The sequence below is a fragment of the Symphalangus syndactylus genome, chromosome 4 (assembly GCF_028878055.3).
Source record: "Symphalangus syndactylus isolate Jambi chromosome 4, NHGRI_mSymSyn1-v2.1_pri, whole genome shotgun sequence".
Lineage (NCBI taxonomy): Eukaryota > Metazoa > Chordata > Mammalia > Primates > Hylobatidae > Symphalangus > Symphalangus syndactylus.
In genome coordinates this window covers 54,590,064-54,612,674 of record NC_072426.2, presented here as the reverse complement: position 1 = coordinate 54,612,674, position 22,611 = coordinate 54,590,064, and the positions used below count along the sequence as shown (strand labels likewise).

General features: G+C 35.6%; 1 protein-coding gene across 8 annotated transcripts in view; it reads left to right on the top strand.

The window, feature by feature from the left end:
* The window catches only part of LOC129480675 (uncharacterized), a 499,607-nt gene that overhangs the window by 12,346 nt on the left and 464,650 nt on the right, over positions 1 to 22,611 (top strand). For 7 of the 8 annotated variants that reach the window (XR_010120491.1, XM_063637945.1, XM_063637949.1 and 4 more), the window contains exon 2: positions 4,193 to 4,239. The exons of the other annotated variant lie outside the window; for it this stretch is intronic. Coding sequence is in view for 6 of the 7 variants with exons in the window: in XM_063637945.1 (XP_063494015.1) it covers positions 4,193 to 4,239 (47 nt within the window). In the remaining variant the exon portion in view is untranslated. The remainder of the gene's footprint in view (positions 1 to 4,192; positions 4,240 to 22,611) is intronic. 8 annotated transcript variants of the gene reach the window in all.

The following is a 22,611-nucleotide window of genomic DNA, read 5'->3' as shown; positions in this document are numbered from 1 at the left end:
ATGGCATCAAGGACCCAAGTAGAGAATAAACCTTAGAAGAGACAATTCCCTCTTGGAAATTGAAAACAAGGAAGAAGGGAGACGTGAGGATGTAGATAAATTCTCATTTTTTCTTGAAATGCAAGTAAAGAATAATCTTTAGCTTCTCAGTGGAGGAGGAGGTGAGATAGGGAAGTGGAGGAAGGGAAAGATAATGTCACATAAGTGAAAAGTGTTGGAAATTTTTTTTTTTTTTTGAGACGGGGTCTTGCTCTGTCGCCCAGGCTGGAGTGTAGTGGCGCGATCTCGGCTCACTGCAAGCTCTGTCTCCTGGGTTCATGCCATTCTCCTGCCTCAGCCTCCCAAGTAGCTGGGACTAGAGGCTCCCGCCACCACGCCAGGCTAATTTTTTGTATTTTTTAGTAGAGACGGGGTTTCACCGTGTTAGCTAAGATGGTCTTGATCTCCTGACCTTGTGATCCGCCCACCTTGGCCTCCCAAAGTGCTGGGATTACAGGCGTGAGCCACTGCGCCTCGCCGAGTTGGAAAGATTTTTAAAGCAGCCATTATGAGGAGTGGGATGAGAAGTCAATGAAGGAGAAATAAATGGATATTTATTTTCCGAAATAGATATTTATTGAGTACTATTTATGTTACAGTGTGGTGCTGTATGGATGCGAGAGGAAAAATCTAGCTGGGAATCTAGTTGGGGAATTATTACACAAAAATAGCTGCACATAAGAAGGTACAGGATGAGAAACAAGTGAATGTATGCAGTAACTGCCAAACAAATTCAAAGATAGCAAAAGAAATGTTTCTTGGAGGACGTAAAACTTGAAGTTATAAACATTTTCCACAGTGTTAGGTATAGTATATGTTATAAACGTTTTGAAGAGTACTTAGAACTTGAAGAGTACTTAGAACTTAGGCAGGCAAAGATGGGTGTCAATTAGAGGTTTAACGGAGATGACTGAAGTCCAGTCTGGACCATAAAGTAAAGGTGGGGATAAAAACCTTTATAGGTATAGATGTGTAGAGAGAGGACGTCACAGGCACAGAACTTAAAATCTATGGGACAAAATGTGGAAGCATCAAATTAGCTCACTTTTCCCCGGGACAGAGTCTTCATGTGATCAGATTACATCTGGGTTCTTTTTCTAGAGAGCCTTGTGTGACAGGCTAAAAGTTGGGACTTTTCTCAGGAAACATTAGAGAGACACTAAAAGTTTTTATACAATTATATTGGGGACAATATAAAGTTGTGTTTTAGTAACGTTACTGTAGCAGAGGTGAAGTACAGATTGGAAAGCTATAGTGACAGTCCAGGTCGAGGCACTTAAGACTTCACTATTTTAATTATCTTCACTATTTAAATTCCAGTAAGTGCTATAATTGCCAGGAAAGTCTCTGGTTTTGCCTCATTATCGTAGATTCATTGATTTCACCTTTTTATCCATCTTCTGTATCTGATGATTTTTAGTCCTTTAATTCCCAAATTTTCTTTAGCTCCGGTCCTTTCTTGACCTCCTCTGTTTTTCTGTGGTTTTTTGTACGAACTTTCCTGTTTTCTGTTCTGAATTTATTCAGAGTAGACCTGCACATTTCAGCTTCACAATAGAGAATTCCAATAAAATGATGATGCTGTGTGTCATTCATTTCCTAATGTTACTGATATATTCCATAATATTTGCTAAGCTTTAGTGGTTATTAATGTTTTATGCTATCCTATTACATAAGCTCAATAAGATATTTCTGATTTTTTTGGTATTGTGACTAACCGGTGAGCACATTAAATTCAGTGTGGTTGTATTTCTGAGTGGAAGATAAGGATAGTAGCACTTGTAACTGTATAAGTTTCTTACCATTTTACTAAGTTTTCACTTAATTTTAATTAAATTTGAAAGTCTTTAAAATTAAGGTCAGAAATTTATATATTAGTTTGATCTTGGTGTTTTTCTTAAAATATCAAAATATTAGTGCTTGTTTCTATCTGGATAAATTGTTTTTCTATTTAATTATCTATTTCTGCCATCTCTTCTAGTGACTTAGTTTCCAAAAATGGTGAATATTAAAATATATAAGGTGAAAATATATGAGATGAAGAATGAATAGAAAGAAATCTGGATTCTGGAATATGGCTATATTTACACAAACACAGTATGTTTCTGAAACCATTTAATCTATAATAACCTTCCTTTAAAAGCGTCATTATAGTAGTTTCTTGAAAGTATCTTGAAATTATTTTTATGTTACTTAAAAAAAGGTTACTTAAGGCTTTAGAAAGTAGAAATTCTGAGTAATTAATGCTTAATGCAAATTTTACTGAAGGCGATAAGAAAGCATCAAGTAAAATTGACTTTTTAATTATAAATGAAATATTTTATTAATGATTCAGTCCTGCACTTCTGCTTGAACACTTCTACTTGAAAGTTTTTTCTTCCTTTTTTCCTCAGTGAAAGAGGACAATTGAACTTGGTTTTAACTCAAGAGTTCAAGAATCGGTGAAAAAAATGAATAGAAGGAAGTCTTCATTCTGGAAAGGGACTCATTTTGAAGTTCAACTAGAACAGGCTGTTTTACAATTTTGTATAGAAAATTATATCTTCATAATCATCTTATTTGATTTATAATGTAAAGAAGCATGATGTTTCTTGCAGTCTATAAATAACCACTTTTTTCAAGCATGACAGATTACCTGAAAACAAAGGGAGTGAACAAAAATGGGAGGGGGTCATGAATCTGTATCTGCCCTGAGGAAGAGGGCAGTACTTTTGGGGAGTGCAATTTACATGAGCATCTGGGTCTTTTGTCATGTTTTGGATGGATGACCTGAGGCTGATATATTGGTGAATAGCATTAACAAAGGTCTGGTTGTCAAAGGCTAGGAAGAAAAATGCAATTAGCCACAGCAATGAGGTGATGTCTATGTTTGGAGAAAAAGAACCAATACTTAAACGGCAATGGAAAACACTGGAATGATACCATTAGCAAAAGGCCAGATTTGTGTGTGTGTGTGTGTGTGTGTGTGTTTGTGTGTGTGTAACTATTATGTAGTCATCTTCACTCAGTGGGATATGGCAAAAAAAGTCATTTCTTTGTCAATGTTTGACTTATGTAATGAGAACAAATATGTATCTGTTACTAAAGAAATGACCTGGGGAGCTCAATGAATTTGTAACTCATAACACACTAATTTCACCAACCTAACATTTGTAATTCTGTTTGTTTCTATTTAAAGAAAATTAGAATTAAATAAAGGGCGTTGGAGGCTGAAAGAAGTTTGCTCTTTTTTCAGTCTCATTTTTTTTTTTTTTCTATAAACCATGCCATCCAGCGTAGAGAACCATATCTAATCTCCCAATTAGGTCAGGCCCCAGGATAATCAATCTCCTTAACAGCAGATGCCTTGTTTTAGCAAATGAATGCTTGGTTTCAAAAGAAGTTTTGTGTTGAGAGAAGACTGCAGTTGGCATGGGTGATTAGAACTCTTTTAAACCCTGTAAAAGCTTCTGTAGATTGTTTTATGCCCACACTTTGTGAACTGAAGTAAATGCTGTATATATTTATCTTCAAATGAACATAGTTGGGACTTAATACAGCCTGTGAGAACATCTATATGCATTTAAATGGAACTATTTACAGTCTAAAATATTTATGTCCATTTGAAATAAACTGCTTTTGATAAAACCTAAAATGAATTTATATATTTTGAGTAGGTGCTTTCATGTTTATTCAGTATGCTCCTTAATAACAATAACTTAATTATTAGAGTAGCATTGTTTGAACTGAAAATATAATGACAAGTTCATATGATTCTCATATTTGTTGTTTGGATTACCTTTACATTAGTTAATAAGTGCGTTTCTTCCTATCTGATGCCTGTTCAGTTCATACCTGCAATTTGTGTTAATGGGCAGTGTGCGAGATAACTCTGAAACCAGGAAAAAAAATATAAAATTAAATTTTATAAACAATGTATATTAAGTCAAAATAATAGATTGACTTTAATTTGCTCAAAACTCATTTGATCTAAGATAAATTGAAATATAATGAAATAATTTTCAATATAGTATAACTTAAAACAAAAACCCTAAGCCTCAGTAAATTATTTTAGATAATCGTTGTTCAGAATCTGATTGCTGGAACTTGTCAGTGATACCTGAATACGTAAAACACTTCAGGAGGCTACATAAATACCTATTTCCTTTTTTAGGAGAGCAGATTACATAATCAAAAGCACCAAGTTGAAACATTTGCAAGGTAGGTGAGAAAAAAAGCATTCGCCAGCATATTTTGGATTTTATCATTTTGACTTTATTGCCTATGGTCAGTTCTGCCAGTTTTTGTCTCCTTCTAAAAATTGTTTCAATCTGCTGAATCTATGGAAATTTAATATTTTCTATAGTGAAGGCTGATAAGTCATCTGAGGAAGAATTAAAAACAGATGATCTCTAATTTAAGAAACATTTGATGCTAATTACTTCTTACCTTTTCACACAACTTAAATATTGGTAAATATATAGGATTACATTACTCTTTAAGTGAGATTTTAAAGCTAAATTGATAAAGTAGAGATCCAATGAGATAATTAGATGTTCGTACAAGATTTGAAAAATACAGACTTTCTTAGTTATACAAAAATACCAAAAAGCATTGTGATAGTTCACTTTTTCTTATTCTAATTTGTAACAGCATTTTAATATGGTCAGTAGAATGGCTTCAGCATATTTACAATCTTAAAGTTTTTAACTAGAAAACAGTTTGATGTCTAGATCTGTTACTCAGCTACATTTTAGATTTAAAACTTAATTTAATTTTATAGCTAATTTAATTTTATAGCAAATTTAATTGTATAGCATGTAAGGCAGTTTACATTTGATTTAATAAAACTAACACTTAGGCTTTTATGATAGCTTTCTAACTCAGATATCAGTGATTTTCAGAATGCAGAGATTTTCAAACTGAAATTTTTTTTTTTTATCATGATGCTCTTGTGGCTAAGTTTATACTTGGGTTATTTCTTCTTTACACACACACACACACACACACACACACATACACACTATAATATGAGAAAATAAAGTCTGAAAGAAAATATACCAATACATGACTATTTTTTGGACAGTGTATAGATTTGAGTGATCTATAGAACCTTCTTTATTGTATTATACAGGCTTAAATTTCTAATGATTACTTTATAATTTGGTAGAGTATAGCTATTTTCATTTTCAAAAACTTATATATGACAATCCCAGTATAGGTGATACATTGTTTTCACAAAAATTTTATAACATTGACAATAATTTTTTCCTATCCTCTTGAATCTGTAAAAACCTGCCAGAGCAAATATCCTGTTCTTTCTTTGGCATTACTAATTTGTTCATGGTGTTGATATAAACCACTCAGTTGAAGTTACAGTATAATAACTGTAAACTGCAAGGGGTATGTTATGCTTAAAGGATCCCAGGAATGATCCAAGACAAACTGCAAACATGGTAAACAGAAATTATACCTCTGCAGGATTTTAGGACCCCTCTACACTGTTAACAATTATTGAAGACCTTTGCAAAGAACTTTGTTTATGCAGGTTATGTTGGTATTTATCATATTAGAAATTGGAACAGAAAAATTTTAAAAATACTAAATCATTTAAAAGCAATGAAAACATATTACATGTTAACATATGTAATATAGTTTTTCTGAAACAAAATAAACAAATATATATACACACATATATAATGAGAAGAGTGGCACTGTTTTACCTTTTTGTAAATATCTTCAATATAAGGCTTAATAGAAGACAGCTGAATTCTCTTACCTGCTTCTGCATTCAATTAGATGCAATACGGTATTTTGTTTAAAGTAAAATCTGTCTTTACACAAATATGTAATTATAGAAGGAAGGAGTATTTTAATAACTTTTTCAGTTGATTGTGGATATTCTTTAATATTACAGTGAATCTCAACAAATGATAGTCTGTTACAGATTAGTTGCATTGTGAAATCTGAAACCATATAAATCAACTTTTCAGACTTTTGAACCTAGCCTGTTTCTTAAGGAAGATTTCTGAAAGGTGTCTAACTTTTGCTTTAAAAAAAAATTGTAGTATTTAAATCATAATAAGACAATCTCAAGCACATTCTGAAGGATATTGTAACTTTACTTTTCATCAAAGTTACTTTATAAAATATTCAAGCACTGCTTAAGTCTCTGATCCTGATTGCTTAATGTTTAGATTAATTGAATTTAAAATTTATTATTTATTAGATGTTCTAGCTCTGAAAGTCTTTGCTTTGTGACTTTCTGGAGGTAAGTTTTTGTATATTAATTAAGCAGATGTAAACAGCATAGGAAAAAATAAAGGTTTGATTAGTGATTTTTTGGCATGGTGCTCCACTATTCTAGATTTCTGTTAAGTACAAAAGAAAGTAATTTCCAAACAAAACCTTTGCTTGAGCTTGAGAACCGAAATACCGATTTCAAAAAAAAAAAAAAAAAGTTTGTTTCAGTGGTAACGGTTTATTACCAGAAACTAAAGCCAAAATACACATTTTATTTTATGACACTCAAATAGTTATGTCAGACATTGTTAAAAATAATTTAGAATGTTCTCACGTATTGCTTTTGATGATGTTTCCTTTCTTTAGTAAACATTTGTACAAAGTGTTGCAACAATTAACTGATTATAAGAACTCTGTAAAAATCCCTTTTCTTTCAAAATCGAGGTCTGATTATTTCCTCTACCAGATCTCTTTTTTGAATGACAAAAACAATGATGTCATTCTTTACTCATAGGTCAAATAGCAGTACTAGAGGCTGTGGCTATCTAGTACATTCAACATCCCAAGGAAACCATCCTTTGCCTTCTGCTACTGTCCCAGAAGATATTGTGCGTTCTCATCTCTGCCACATTGGATTTCCCCTTGTTGCACTCAGTTTGGTTTATAATTATTTATTTGGACAATCAACTGACTAATGTCTACCTTCCTCATTACACTGTAAACTCTAAGAAGGAAGGGTTTGAGCCTGCTCTTTTCACCATCATATATCCAGGACCTAGGACAGTATTTGACACATAATAGGAACTCTGTAATAGTTGCTGAATATCTGAATATAAATGAATACCACTGAGCATTTGATGGACTTTAGATTCTCCAGAATATTTCCCTGCACCTTTTATGAGTTTCTTCATCCTTCTTGAAATTGGCTACTCTGATAAATCTCAGTTCTTGTTGTGTTTTTTCTCACCTCCTTGACTACTTCATTCTTGCCTTCTTTCATGTTTTTTTTTTTGGTTTAATTTCAAGTTGTTTAAGGAAAGCATGAAGTTCTGTCTTGCCCTTTACATTTTTTTTTTTTTTTTACAAACTATCTTTCAATTAGTCATAACCTTTGTGATTCTCAAGTTGAAATCTTGAATGTCAGTCTTTCCCTCAAACTGTGGCTCTGAATCTTTGAGGTGTTACCTATATACTTCGACCAGATGTCCATCCTATTAAACTTAATAGGTCCGTGACTAAATTTGTCATTTCCCATACTAAACCAATAATCCCTTGTGCCTTCCTGTGTGTCCCAACAGAATTTCTGCTCTTCCTACTTTTGTGTTCCTTTATATTTGCTTTCTCTGAGTCTTATCATGTCTCTCACTCAGAGTCCATGTCTTCATCCCAGTCACATTAGCTCACATCGTGGCTATCTCATTTCATTTCTCTCCTGTTGTGGTGGCCTTTACACTGCCCCTCCTATATTCTGGCCCTCTTGGCTTTAATCCATCCTATGCACAGATGGGAGAGTAACCTTTCTCAGTCATTTTTATAATCACACAATTCTCTTTAAAACTTTGTCAATGGATAATTTGAATATTACCTGGATAGTTGATGGTATTAAGGAATTATTGCTAATGTTTTTAGGTTTGAAAGTGGTATTGGGCTGGGTGCAGTGGCTCATGCCTGTAATCCCAAGGCAGGTGGATCACTTGAGGTCAGCCTGGCTAACATGGTGAAACGCTGTCTCTACTAAATATACAAAGTTAGCTGGGCGTGGTGGCGCATGCGTGTAATCCCAGCTACTTGGGAGGCTGAGGCAGGAGAATTGCTTGAACCCGGGAGGCAGAGGTTGCAGTGAGCCAGCATCTTGCCGCTGCACTCCAGCCTGGGTGACAGAGTGAGTGAGACTCCATCTCCAAAAAAAAAAAAAAAAACCAAAAGGGAGTGGTATTGTATTTAAAAAGAGGTCCTTATTTTTATATATACATACTGAAATATTTATGAATAATTGATGTAAGTCTGGAATTTGATTCAAGTAATATGGAATGGGAGAATACGGATAGGAGTATAGATAAGGTAAGATAGGCCAGAATTGTTGTTTACTGGGACTAGATGATGGGTACATGGAAGTTCACTGTACTTTTCTTTACAATCTCATACATTTATGTTTGAAATTCTGCATAATAAAAAGTAAGTCAATCATTTATTTCTTTCAGTGCTTATAAAATAGAATCCAGTCTCTTTATTTAGGAATTCAGAGACACAAACCAATCCTAGTCTGTGTTTCCAATGTCATTGGTCAGTGTCTCCTACATATATCCTCTGCTGATGTGACAGACCAGCAGAGTCTGTTGGTATGTGTGACCATCTTTCTCCAGTAGTCTGCATTCCTATACACTTCTTACCACATGTACATTGACTGCAGGATTGCTGTAAGTGTTATAAATACCACTGGTAATAGCTCTCATCCCCAATGACAAATTCCACAACTTTTTTCTCCCTTCAGTGGGTCCCCCAGAGGTCTCCAGTGGACTCGAATCCTAGTTACACACACTGATAAATAATCTTTACCACAGCCTATGTTGCCTTTCCTTCTTTCCTTGTCTTTTCTTTTCTACTGCTCATTCCAGGGTCCACTTGCATCGAGTCTTGATACTAAAGTCTGCTTTTTGGGCAATTCCAATCTCACTCAGCTGCAAAATGATTCCATTTCTGACTCTTTATTCAAGTCAGTTTCTTGGCAGTTATATTAGTCTGTTTTCATGCTGCTGATAAAGACATACCTGATACTGAGAAGAAAAAGAGGTTTTAATGGACTCACAGTTCCACGTGGCCAGGAGCCCTTACAATAATGGCAGAAGTCAAGGAGGAGCAAGTCATGTCTTACATGGATGGCAGCAGGTAAAAAGAGAGCTTGTGTGGGGAAACTCCCCCTGATAGAACCATCAGATCTCATGAGACTTACTCACTTTCACAAGAACAGCATGGGAAAGACCTGCCCCCATGATTCAATTACCTCCCACTGGTATCTCCCACAACACGTGAGAATTCAAGATGACATTTGGGTGGGGACACAGCCAAACCATATCAGCAATGTATACTTTCTGTGTCTCTTTCTTTGCCTTCTCTTAAATTTTAAAACAATGCCAATTTTAGAAAATTATAGAGAAAACAAAAACCTTCTGTGATCATAAGACTCTAGAGATAAATATTTTCTTTAGTCTTTGCGTGTGTGTATGTGTGTGTGTGTGTGTGTGTGACTGCAGTCATCTGACTGCTTGATAGGGACCAGGGGTTTCACTTCCAAGATGGCTCACTCATGTGGTTGTTACTGGGACCTGTTGGATCCTCACTGGCTTTGACAGGTTTCAGTTCCTTGCCACATTAGACTTTTTTCAGGACACCCTGATTATTCATACAAGATGGCAACTGGCTTCCATCCACGGAATTGATTCAAGAGAAAGCAAAGAGGAGATAACAGTGCTTTTTCTGACCTAGCCTTCAAAGTGACATATCATTACTTTTGCTATACTCTATTGGTCACACAAACCAACTCATATGCAGTGTGGAAGGGGAACATACAAAGGTGTGAATATCACAAAACAGGGATCATTGGGGTGTGTTTGAGGCTGACTCCCACAGCTGATTCATAGTGCAGAGCTACTCTGGGGGTTTTTGAAGGCATTCCCTTAGGGCATATTAAAATCAATATCCCTGACTCAAGACACTACTTTTTAAATGTGCCAGGACTTGAATAGTGGACTATACCACCAGTGTTTGACTTTCTATTTTCCTATAATCCTTTTAGGAAGGTCAGTTGAATTTTTAATGAAGTAACTTGCTTATTTTGTTTCTTTTTTTATCTCATGCAGAGATAGTGCTGTTTGCTGAATCTGAGTTTTTGTCTTTGTTTGGGGCCCAGACATGTGTTTTTCTAACATTCTTTTCTAGATTCTGTTCTGTCAGTCTTCTCATAATAAAAGATATAAAAGCGTTCTAGGTTGACCAAAGGTATCGTACAAATCCTATTCTGCTTCATCATCCAGACAGAACCAGACCAAGTCTATCTTTTTTTTCATGGCACCATTTTAGTAGCAGCAGCAATAGAAGTAATAGTAGCTGTAGTGTAGTAGTAGTCATAGCAATATAATAGCTAATATTTATATGGTTTTAGAATGTCTTACCTTCCCTGTACTTTCTTAGAATTCTAATTTCATAAATTGTGGATCTCTTCCTCAGGACACAGATAATAACTGAATCCCACTGATAGTAGCTGTGTTACTATGTAACTCACTTAATGGTACTTGAAATGTCTTACTTACAGTGGTCTTTCTTATACTGCCCTAGTACCTATTTCCAGTCTTTCTGTACACAATCTATAGAGCACTGATAGGTATACTAAGAGCACATTTCTCTATTGTTTTCTGCATCTTGATTCCTTAGGTAGTTATTTCAGTCTGCTCTTAAATATATTGCCACTCTTTATTAGATGTCTTTGGGCATAAATCTCACTGTCTGATCTGATAATACTGATAAACCATCACTGCTTTTATCTAATAAACTCATTAAGAGTAGTAGCTATTATACTTGCGTCTCTTTTTTGCCTTTTATATCTAGTCTGGCCTCGGATCATTTGAGTTCCCTTTTCATCTATGTCTCATCTGTTTTTTGAGAGCTCAACCTTTCTTCTAGTACTCTCTGTTTTATGATACTGTCTTCCTTTCTTTGTTATTATTCTCAAACTGCTCCTGTTCTGCTAATAAGACTCTAGCATAATTCTCCAGTCTCTCCCTTTCTTTCTTGATTTCTAGAGCATCCCTGACGTCTAGAGTCAGAATTGTCTAGGAACAATGCTGTTAAATTGCTTTCTTACACATTAGGTTGCCTTATTTTCAAAGTTGTTTCTCTACCTTAAAAAAAGTGATATATTCTCTTTATAATAAGAGCCTTCTCCATTTTTATTTTCTCATTGTTAAAATATATCACCATTCTCTTGGTGAAATAAAAGTTTAGGTCCTTAATATCAAAAACTATCATGAGAATTTGTGTATCAAAGACAACTTGTGATATGGTGATGAGGGGGTAGCTCTTGAAGCCATAGACAAAGCTACATGATTCCAGATATGACCCCTTTCACATATTCTTCTTTGGCTGTGAATATGGTTTAAAACAGAATAAGAAGAAAAATGATTTGGAATAGCTGATCTACCGCTGCTCATCAAGGGCCTGCATTAAGAATGTAATGCTAGAACTCTACACATTAGTACTGTCGAACTTCTGGAGCTCTGTTACCTTTGGATTGTTTTTTTCAAGTTCTGAAAATATTTTTTATTAATTTGTCTAGATATTTTATTTTCATTAAATCAAATTATTTTAGAGCTAATGTAAGCTTAGCTTACATTCTAATTAAGGTTATATTATAACACTAATTTTAATGTCAACACTGAAAGTTAACATTAACATTAATCTAGAAGTTAAAATAAAAATACGACAATATGTACAAGAGGGTTAGCAGGAAAAACTTGGTAAAGAATTAATTCAAATCTGTACTTTCTTTTTCAATACCCATTAGTAAAAAATGGCAGTAAAAATATTCTGATTCATAACTGAACATAATGAGGAGTTCCTAATGGGGAGTCCGCCTTTTTCTAAATGTCCATTGTGATAACTTTAGACCCTCAACATTCTTCTTCAGGTTCAGTAGTTCATTTTCCTGCCTTCTTTTCTCTAGTTTGAAGGTTCATTTGTTAGCTTTCTTCTCCATTCTCTTGTGCTCTTTTACAGCTTGCTTTCTTATTCTTTTATTTTCTTTGCTTTCATTTTTAGAATGTGGGTTGATACCCTTTGCAGATCCCTGCCATTAATCATCTGCACATATTCAATTTGATTTGTGTTGAGTTCTTTCTTTGGTAAGCCATTGAGAGATATTCCTGTTTCTGATTTTTGGATTTGTTGGGCTTTGGTTGATGCTGGATAAACTAAAGATGGTTATATAAATGTAAGCATGCACTGCAAATGGATTCTTCATCAATTTGCTTTTGCTTCTTTTAGAGCTGTAGGAATTATCTCTACCTCCTCCAACTCATCAATCTCATTTACTGGCAGACAATTTTATCCTCAGATGCTTAAAGAGTATTCGGCCTTACACAATTTGCTGCCTTTTCTTTGTATCAGTCATTCAAAACTTTGTGTAAACGATTGCTCAGGTAACTCAAGTCCACTCTGTCTATGTGAATGAAACCCTCCGATTTGTCATCATCCAGAGCTACAATCTTAAAATCATCATATTGTTCATAAAAGTTCTCAAACTTCTCTTTGTATAGGGCCAGCTACTCTTTTCTTTTTAGGACTGAGGAAGTTATACTCTATGAAATGACAACACATTTCCTCTTCCTTAAAAAAGTGACTTTCTATGACTTTGTGAGATTTTCCCAGGCAGACAATCTTTATCTGAAAATGGGCTTTGAAAATCAGTCATTATTCCTTGCTTTCACTTTTTTTTTTCTCATCCATAATCCGTTAACTATCTAATATCTTCCTCAAACTCTGATGTAAACATTGATTAAGGCAAATTAATTTCAGGGCCTGGAATTGCAAATTTCCTTCTTTATCATCTCTTTCCTGCATGGACTGATGTGTTTTTGGGAATAAGGGGAATAAGCACTGAGGGCCCAGATGGTTCTTTCAGATGCTTTAGGTAGTCACAACCATCATCAAAAACACTTCATAACTTCCTCTGTTTTACTCACCTTGTTTATAATTTTTTTTAATGTGTGGACAACACAACTCCTCTGGGATACGTTGGTATCTGCTACTGAAAATCTCTTTGACTTGAGTGGACCATGTGAAAAAACACAGTTTTCTTGTCTATAAAGGTCCCCCTCCCCAAACTCATTCTGCAACTGTGTAGGGCTTCCCCCCAAAACAGCAACTATATACCTTAGTGTCCCAGACAGAGCATGTGACATTACATCCCAGGAGTGGACAAGGCCCAGTTAATAGCCACATCTTAAGGCCTTGCCACAGTTCTGCCTTTGGATTTTGTAGCACAAACCTGAAGTCTTGGCTCAGAGACACAATAAAAGCTGCAAATATTCCACCCAGCAATGCCTGAAAACACCCACTCTCTGTCTCAGCCACACTCGCAAGGTCAACCAAAGCAGTCCAAAGTCTTAAATTATCTGCCAGATTCTGTGCCTCACTCAGGGTTGAAAGCCCACATAGGTTATCACACTAAAGCCCTCAGCCCTGCATTAAAATACTGTAATTTCCCATGCAATTTTCCCCCCAAAACCTACCCACCTGGTCCATTTATTATTTATTACTCAAGAGTCCTTGTATATCTACCAAGATTTTGGAGTTTAGTGGGGATCTATCCCTTTTTTCCCCATCTTAAACCTTGAACCAATCCAGAGACAGATGCGGATTTCAACAGAAGAAAATAATATTTTAATATAGCACTTTTATTAAAGTTGATTTCTAGAGTCAGAGTATTCCAGACATAGACTTATTTATTTATTTATTTTATTTTATTTTATTTTTTTTGAGACGGCGTCTTGCTCTGTTACCCAGGCTGGAGTGCAGTGGTGCGATCTTGGCTCACTGCAACCTCTGCCTCCCAGGTTCAAGCGATTCTCCTGCTTCAGCCTCCTGAGTAGCTGGGATTACAGGTGCATGCCACCACGCCTGGATAAATTTTTTATTTTTAGTAGACGGTGTTTCACCATATTGGTCAGGCTGGTCTCAAATCCTGACCCCATGATCTGCCCGCCTTGGCAGATCCCCAAGTGCTGGGATTACAGGACTGACCCACCACGCCCAGCCAACCTTTTTAGATTGAACTCTGAGGCTCTGGATTCCTTGTCTTCATTCAGTGGTATTTCTACCTTAACTCAAAAATGTGACTTCTTCTTTTATAATATAAGCCTCCACTAGGAGTTATTTGTTCCTTAATAAATCTGCTCCCTTCACCTGGGTGAAATGACAGTTTATATTTCTTAAGACCAGTGGCCAAATAGACATACACCCTCATTTAGACAGGTCTGCATACCTCAACACTAGTACAGCTGGGCAAGCACAAGTCTTTCTCTTGGGAGGGTTCTCTTACTCCAGGACAGAGAGCTGACCCCAGTGCAAGCCTCCCAAGGTCAGGATGCCACTGAAGGAGAAATGGCCTATATTGAAGAGGCAAGTTAATTTTCTCAGACTTTCCAGTAAGGTAAGTCACTACCTTTTGGTTGGGACCAAAGCCAGAGAGGTTACCCAAGTGGATGTAATTCCTCATGAAAACCTGATGCAAGTAAACAGAGCTCCCCTCCCAGTGGATATATATCTCTAATATAATGTATCTGTTAATAAGTGAAAGGCAATTTTAGCCCTCAAATCTCAAGTATGATGTAAGTAGCACAGAGTCATATCACTCAGAGGATGAAACAATCCTCAGAGAAGGTCCCAGGAGAACATCTAGTGTCATCCCTGAACTAAAAATGGTAACTGATACGGGTACATAGATAACCTATTAGTCAGTGAAGAGGTTCAAATTTAGATAGCAGAAGACTTGGTTAGAAAGATCAAATGAAATTTCCTGCAATTTGACTTTTGTTTCTTCTCCCAGTTTGAATTACACAAAAAGAAATAGGAGCAGTCAGTTGAAGGAGTCAATTATCCTTCATGCCACTAAAGAATGTTTCTGCCAAATTACATGGAATCTACATGTAGTTTTGAGGATATATTTTTATTTCTTTTGTGATTCATTGACATATTTCCCTTATATTTTAAAATATTTTATAGAGATTATAATTTGAGGATTAGAGCACATAACAGAAATAATCTTTGATTAGGTTTGCAAGTGAATATTGCTATTTAAAATATAATTTAGTTCATAAGAAAATGTTTACTTACATTTTTCAATACTTGACTATAATATTCAAAGTGATTATTACATAGAAGGTAGAGGGAAATTGTATTACCATAAATACAGTCAGTACATTAAGAACAAAAAACTAATATTATAGAATCCCAGTACTAATTTGGGTTATACAAGATAATAAACATTATTCCTTACTGGACTAAATAGATTGCACATTATCATATTAATATATGATTTTATTGCCAGAAGATAATTCAAAAAGAAAAATCATTATTTTTAATAATTAATAATCTAAAAAATCTTCTGTGTCTCATACTTTTTACTCCCCTCTTTAAATGTTTATTGATTTTATATTGTCTCCAGAATTTAATCAAAATTCCACAGTAAAAAATTATTGTGCTGGCCAGGCGTGGTGGCTCACGCCTGTAATCCCAGCACTTTGGGAGGCCGAGGCAGGCAGATCACAAGTTCAAGAGATTGAGACCATCCTGGCCAACATGGTGAAACCCCATCTCTACTAAAAATACAAAAATTAGCAGGGTGTGGTGGCACGTGCCTGTAGTCCCAGCTACTCAGGAGGCCGAGGCAGGAGAATGGCTTGAACCCAGGAGGCAGAGGTTGCAGTGAGCTGAGATCACGCCACTGCACTCCAGCCTGGCGACAGAGCAAGACTCCGTCTAAACAACAACAACAAAAAATTATCGTGCCATTTGTTTCCTTTTTGTAGCATATTTGTTCCTGGTTTCTTCCCTCCCATTTTTTGCCTTCTTATGGTTAATTATATACTTAAAAAGATTGAACTTTTCTTCTTAGTTGGCTTATTAGTTTTAATTATTTGCTGTATTTAGTGGTTATTTTAGAGTTCACAATATATAGTATATATCTTTAACTTATTACAGTCTACCCCTAAGTGATAGTCTAGAGCTTTACATATGTTTTCAAGTTCACTAATCATTTTCTATTTGATATGTTGTCTATTATCTCATCATACGTATTTGCCCTCTTTGATGTTGTAATTTTAACCTCTAGAAGTTTCATTTGGATCATTTTAAATTTTGCCTATATCCTTTTTTTTTTTCTTTTGAGATAGAGTCTTGTGCTGTTACCCAGGCTGGAGTGCAATGGCGCAATCTCTGCTCAATGCAACCTCCGCCTCCCAGGTTCAAGCGATTCTCCTGTCTCAGCCTCCCGAGTAGCTGGGATTACAGGCACCTGCCACCACTACCCTGCTAATTTTTTTTTTTTTTGTATTTTTAGTAGAGATGGGGTTTCACTGTGTTGGCCAGGCTGGTCTTGAACTCTTGACCTCGTGATCTGCCCGCCTCGGCCTCCAGAAGTGCTGGGATTACAGGCGTGAGCCACCACGCCTGGCCTCTATATGTTTACTTAACATGTTCAATCTTTTCTTAACTGCTTCAACAAATGGAATGCAGTTATAAGAACCATATTATGTTTTATGTATTTTAGGTTTAATATCTTTGACTAGCAATTCTATTATCTGTGTCATTTCTGTGTCAATTTTGATTGATTTATTTTTTCCTCATTATAGATATTTCCCTGCTTCTTTGTATTCCTGATCATATTTTAACATGAGACATTGTGAATTTTACCTTGGGTGCTTTATATTTTTGTAGTCTTTAAAATATTTTTAAGCTTTGTGTTTGGACAGGGTGAATTGGGAACTACTTGATTCTTTGTGGGTCTTGCTTTTAAGTTTTGTTAGCAGAACTAGAGCTGCATTTAATCTAGAGTTAAATTTCCGCCAATACTGAAGCAAGACCCTTGTTAGTTCTTTGACTATGACTCTTGATTATGAGGTCTTACCTTCTAGCTGTTGAGTTAGGCATTATTTCTGACTCTGGCCCCTGGATACTGTTTTCTCTAATATTTTCATGTGATTCTTTACCTGGCCTCAGGTAGTTTCATCGTATGTATGCGTTGATTAGTACTTGACTGAATGCTCACTGAGTCTTCTGCCTATTTCAACATTTTTCTCTTTGTAAAACTTTTTCCCTTCCAGTACCCTGTGATGTGAAGTCTAGCCACCTCTACTTCTGTGGACTGTCAGCTCTGCCTCCTCAACTCAGGGAGATGTCTGGGTTATGGGCTCTGTCTGGGTTTTCCTTCCTTGTGCCATACCCTAGAAACTTTCTTCAGACATTAAGCTGGGTAATCAAAAGACTCGCCTCTAGTTTTTGCCATCTTTTGGGGATCACTGTCCTTCACTGCCTGATATTTATTGTTTTGAGTGTTATTGTTTCATGTATTTTGTCTGTTTTTTCATTTTTTTCAAGACGGAATATAAATATATCCCCTATTATTAAGTCTTGAATGGTAGTAGAAGTCCCATTGATCAATTTTCAAGTGTTGCACAAAGCTTATATTCCAGTATAAATCCCACTTGGTCATGATATGTTTTTCTTTTTATATATTGCTAGATTGATTTTGTTAAGAGTTTGTTGAAAGTTTTTGCGTCTGTGTTCATATAGGATATTGGTCTGTTCCTTTCTTGTAATGCCTTATCTGGTTTTGGTGTTGGGGTAATACTACCTTCATAAAAAGAATTGAGAAGTGTTTTTTCCTCTTCTAGTTTCTCGAACAAGCTGTATAGAATTTATATTGTTTTTTATTAGTGGTTGGGTAAATATTACCAGTGATAATATCTGGAACTAGAGTTAACTTTAGTTTTTTAATGACACAATCAATTTCTTTAATAGATATAAGACTATTCAGGTCATCTTTTTCCTTTTTTGATTTGATATTTTGCATCTTCTAAAGAATTAGTCAATTTTGTCTAAATTGCCAAGACTGTTTCTATGGAGTGCTGAAGGCAAAAGCCAGACCAAAGGAATTTAAGAGGTTTTTTGAAGAGTTTTGGTACAAAGGGTAGCACATAATATGGTAATATCTGGAAAGAAGTGAGTTTAAGAGAAACCTTTAGATTTTTAAAATATATGGGTAATAAGATAATATATGATGATGAGAACATCCCAGTGGAAAATTTTGGTTGCTTCATGCTTAATTGTTAGGGTCAGTGTGCAATCAAATTAGATAAAAGGCATACAAACAGGCTTTAAATCACAGGGTGGCATGCAAAAGAGAGTTTTAATGTTAATTTAGTGCACATTTTTCTTGATCTTTCATCCTTGCATCCTAGACCAAGGCAGATTACTAAGTTTCACTCAGGCAAGAACTCTTCTACCAGCTTACAAAAACAAATGGCCAGGTAATCGTTGATCTTCAGGTTTAATCCAAAATGAGGATTATCATAGTTAAAAGAGGAGTTTAATATTCATTATCATTGTCCCCTTTTTCTCCACTTACTCGCCCATTTTGTCTCAAAAATGGGAACTGAAAAATTATGCTGATAATTTTTACTCAATTGTGAAAATAGCCACTGAATGGACCTAACAAGGTACTCTAATCCCCTTAAAAGAGGAGGAAAGGTGTTAACAGCTGATATGTAAACAGTTATGCAGTGGAGACAGGATGAGAGATGAGCCCTGCTGGCTCAGATCAGTAAGTTTTCTTGGGTTTGGAACCAGCCATCGTGCACAGAGCTGGGTCAAGAGCGATCTACGTGAAGCTTACTACAAATGCAAAATCCAGAGAGGGAAAAGAGCTTAATGTCATTCAATGTACAGTGTGACAGAATACAGTGATGGGGCCATGTGTTACAGGATAAGCTCTCAGATGTGGTCGGATCCAAATTATTAGGGACTTGTGGGCTGTGGTTAAAAATTAGATTTTATTCTGTGTGATGCTAAATAGATAAAGAATTTCTATTTTAAAAAGATGACTTAGGCTGCTGCATAAAAGATGGATTGTAGCAAGCAAGAGTGGATGCTGATAGCAGGCTATTGTTTTTTTTTTTTTTTCCTTTTTTTTTATTATTATACTTTAGGTTTTAGGGTACATGTGCACAATGTGCAGGTTTGTTACATATGTATCCATGTGCCTTGTTGATTTCCTGCACCAATTAACTCATCATTTAGCATTAGGTATATCTCCTAATGCTGTCCCTCCCCCCTCCCCCCACCCCACAACAGTCCCTGGAGTGTGATGTTCCCCTTCCTGTGTCCATGAGTTCTCATTGTTCAATTCCCACCTATGAGTAAGAACATGCGGTGTTTGGTTTTTTGTCCTTGCGATAGTTTAGTGAGAATGATGTTTTCCAGTTTCATCCATGTCCCTACAAAGGACATGTACTCATGATTTTTTATGGCTGCATAGTATTCCATGGTGTATATGTGCCACATTTTCTTAATCCAGTCTATCTATTGTGGTAATTCTGAAGATGATGGTATTGTGAACTAGGGTGGAGATGAAGTGAAATAAATAGATTGGAGTGTATTTTGGAAGTAGAACTCAAATTTTGAAATCAGATTTGGGCTAGCATTTATCTGCAAACTACTTATATGACTTTGGACATTTTTAGAAACCTTTCCTACCTTGTTTCTCATTTGCAGAATGAGGATTATGGGAAGATTAAAATAACACATAAAATATAAGGTTTGTCCCATGATGTCTGGCATGTATTAAGCACTCAGTAAATAGTAGCTATCATTCTTATCATGTTATTGTAGCCCCAAACTGATCTCTGTATCGTCCATTTCTCTCTCTACAGCATACAATATTGTTGCATTGCCACCAGAACTATCTTTGTAAGTCACAGATTATATCACTTATTTGCTTAAGAAACCACTTAATTTCTTCTGATAATTATAAACTTCATGTCATATAGAAAAGATACCCATCCATCTGTCTTTACATCTTCACTTCTCACATCATTCTTCTCCCATCTACTGTATGCACTGGAGTAATGCTTCTCAAACTTTAATGTGCCTGCAGCTCACCAGGGCATCTTGTTAAAATGCAAACTCTGATTTAAAAGATCTGGGTGAGGCCTGAGGTTCTGCATTTCTAACAAGCTCCTACAAATGTTTCTGCTCTCTGGACCACACTTAAAGAGGTAGCACTAAGTACTTAAAGTTCCTGCAAGGTCATTTTGTGTCCCTATAACTTTTACTCTTCTAATTAATCTGATCTCACTGTCTAGAATGGCCTTTCCTCATTTCTCTACTTAATGAAATCATTCTCATCTTTCAAGACCTATCTAACTCAAAGGTCATTTTTTCTATGAAATTTTCTTCAAACACACATTTCATTCACCACTGAAGCTTCTCAAATGTTTGCTGTCTCCCTTCCTCGTAGTATTTGGTAAATAGCTTTTATTACAGTGTGTGTCATTTTGTACTGCTGCTAATTTTTAGATTGTCGGTCTTCCTTGGAGGACAGTGCTCCTTGAGGTCAAGTTTTGTGTCTTTGTTTTTTTTCAGCAAGTTGCATTTTTTTGTGTATTCCTTACACAAATAAATAAATGAATAAATAAAGCTGTGTTGTGTATTTCTGAAAATGGCGAATCACTCTATACAGCAAATATTACTTCAGCAAATAAAAAATTGTGGAGTTTTTCATCTTAAATTATTGATTTGGCATTTTTTTAATATAAAGCACTCCTTAAATTCTCTTCAGTCATTGTAGCTGGTCATCTAAACCAATTTTACATTCATTAGCAAGTCAATGTATTGTTTATTAACTCTTAACAGAGTCATATTTCTTTGGCGAGTCAGAAAGCCTCAGGCTTTTCTTTGCTAATACAAAGCTAAAATTTATAAAGATTATACACACTGTGACTAATCATTTCTTTTAACAGTGCTCCCGGAGAGTAACATGGTTAAAGAATGTTTTCCTGAAGCTTTTAAGAAATGAGGGATAAAATGGAAATATAACTGTTTTTTTAACATTTAAAGAATGTAAAAAGAAGAATAGGTATGCTACTTAATTTATATTGTAATATTTATAGCCACATTTTTAAGTTCATTTCATGCTTTTTAAAAATTATATTTATCTTAAAGAGTAATTTATGAATCACATTGGACCAAAAGTTTCTTCAGGGGATCCATGTGCGGTTAACTTCTATTTCATAAGAATCCTTTAGCTTTTATTAAATTTTCTCAGGGAGAGAAATTATGTTTCTTTCCTCTTTCTCAACCCTCCCAGTTCCCAACCAGGGAAAATCTCTTTGAAGTCAATTAGAACTCCTTGCTTACATTGTAACATAAAGTGAGTAGTGCTTTCCCTAAAATGGCGAAGCTAGAGATATGACTATCAGCAGGCGGGATGGCTTCGTTCTCAGGCTGATGAATTGTGCTTTTCCATAGGCAGAACTCTTGGTGTTGCTGATATCAGCTAAGTAGACTTTCAAATTTTAATTTACATAGCATTAACACGTTTCCCTGAGAAGTGACAGTTTTATGGAGACATTTCCTTGTCTCCTCTCATGAAACTGAAAAAAAAAAAAAAATCCACAGAGCATTCATTTACACTTCTAAAAGTGATAGGCTTTGTTTTGATGCCATTTTCATTGCACTGCTTCTGATCTTCTATTTCTAATTAAAATGGGAATTTAGGGTAATATAAACAATACTCTGGCTATACTAGAGCTATTTTTTTGGTCTGATAATGAAGGAGAAAAGGCTATTGGACAAAGGCTAAGGATATGCTCTTTATGTCTTGGCTTTCAAGAGGCCTTGGCATCTACTGTGAGTGCCTTCCCTTGTGGAACTTCTTCAAGTTTAGCTTCTATTACCCATCATTCAGTCCTTCTTCGGCCCAGAGAGGGTACCCTAAAATCAATCACTTTGGAGGGAAGAGGGAGTTTAAATTGGGTCTTGTAATGGGAATATGATTTTAGTATGAGGAGGGGAGTTAGTTGATTATGCTTAGTTAAGAAATAATTGTTAGTGGAAGCTTAAGTATAGGGGGAATGTTAAGAATATTCTGGGGACAGCTCAGTGATCAGTTTTGTTGAATAGAAATAGATAATTGCAGAGGAAGCTTGTGACCAGATTGTTGAGAAACTTAAATTTGGATCAAGTCATTTGGACTTTACTTATTCAGTATATATTTTAAGTTATTGAAGGACCTTTTAAAATGGCATTGATGATAGCCTTGTTAAATTTGGATGGGCAGAGGTATGTGACATCCGGGGACAATAGTGATAGCAAGTGAGGAAAGGGAAGAAAATTCTATAGCTAAAACTGAGCCTTGGAATTCTGGCCCCCATGTATAGTCTGGTCCATGAGAAGCTCACAAGCTCATGTAATAAATAGGCAATTATAGTAGCAGGAATCATTCTATCTGCTGGGGAATAGCACTAAAAAGATGTAGCAATCATGGAAGTCAGAGGATGGGGTCACAGTGCACGTCTAAAGGCTTCCGATTTAGCAGGTCCCTTGCCACTGGGGGACAAGTTGAGTGTACAATAATCAGGTAAAGAAAAGGGCTTATCATGATAGAGAAAGAGGACTAGGAACTCCTAGTTACTTATGGAGGTTCAGGGCAGGATCTCAGTTCTATAGTTTGTATATGGGATAGAGTGGGATAAACTGAATGTGGCAGAAACATGGTAACATGGCAGAAAGTAAAGAGGG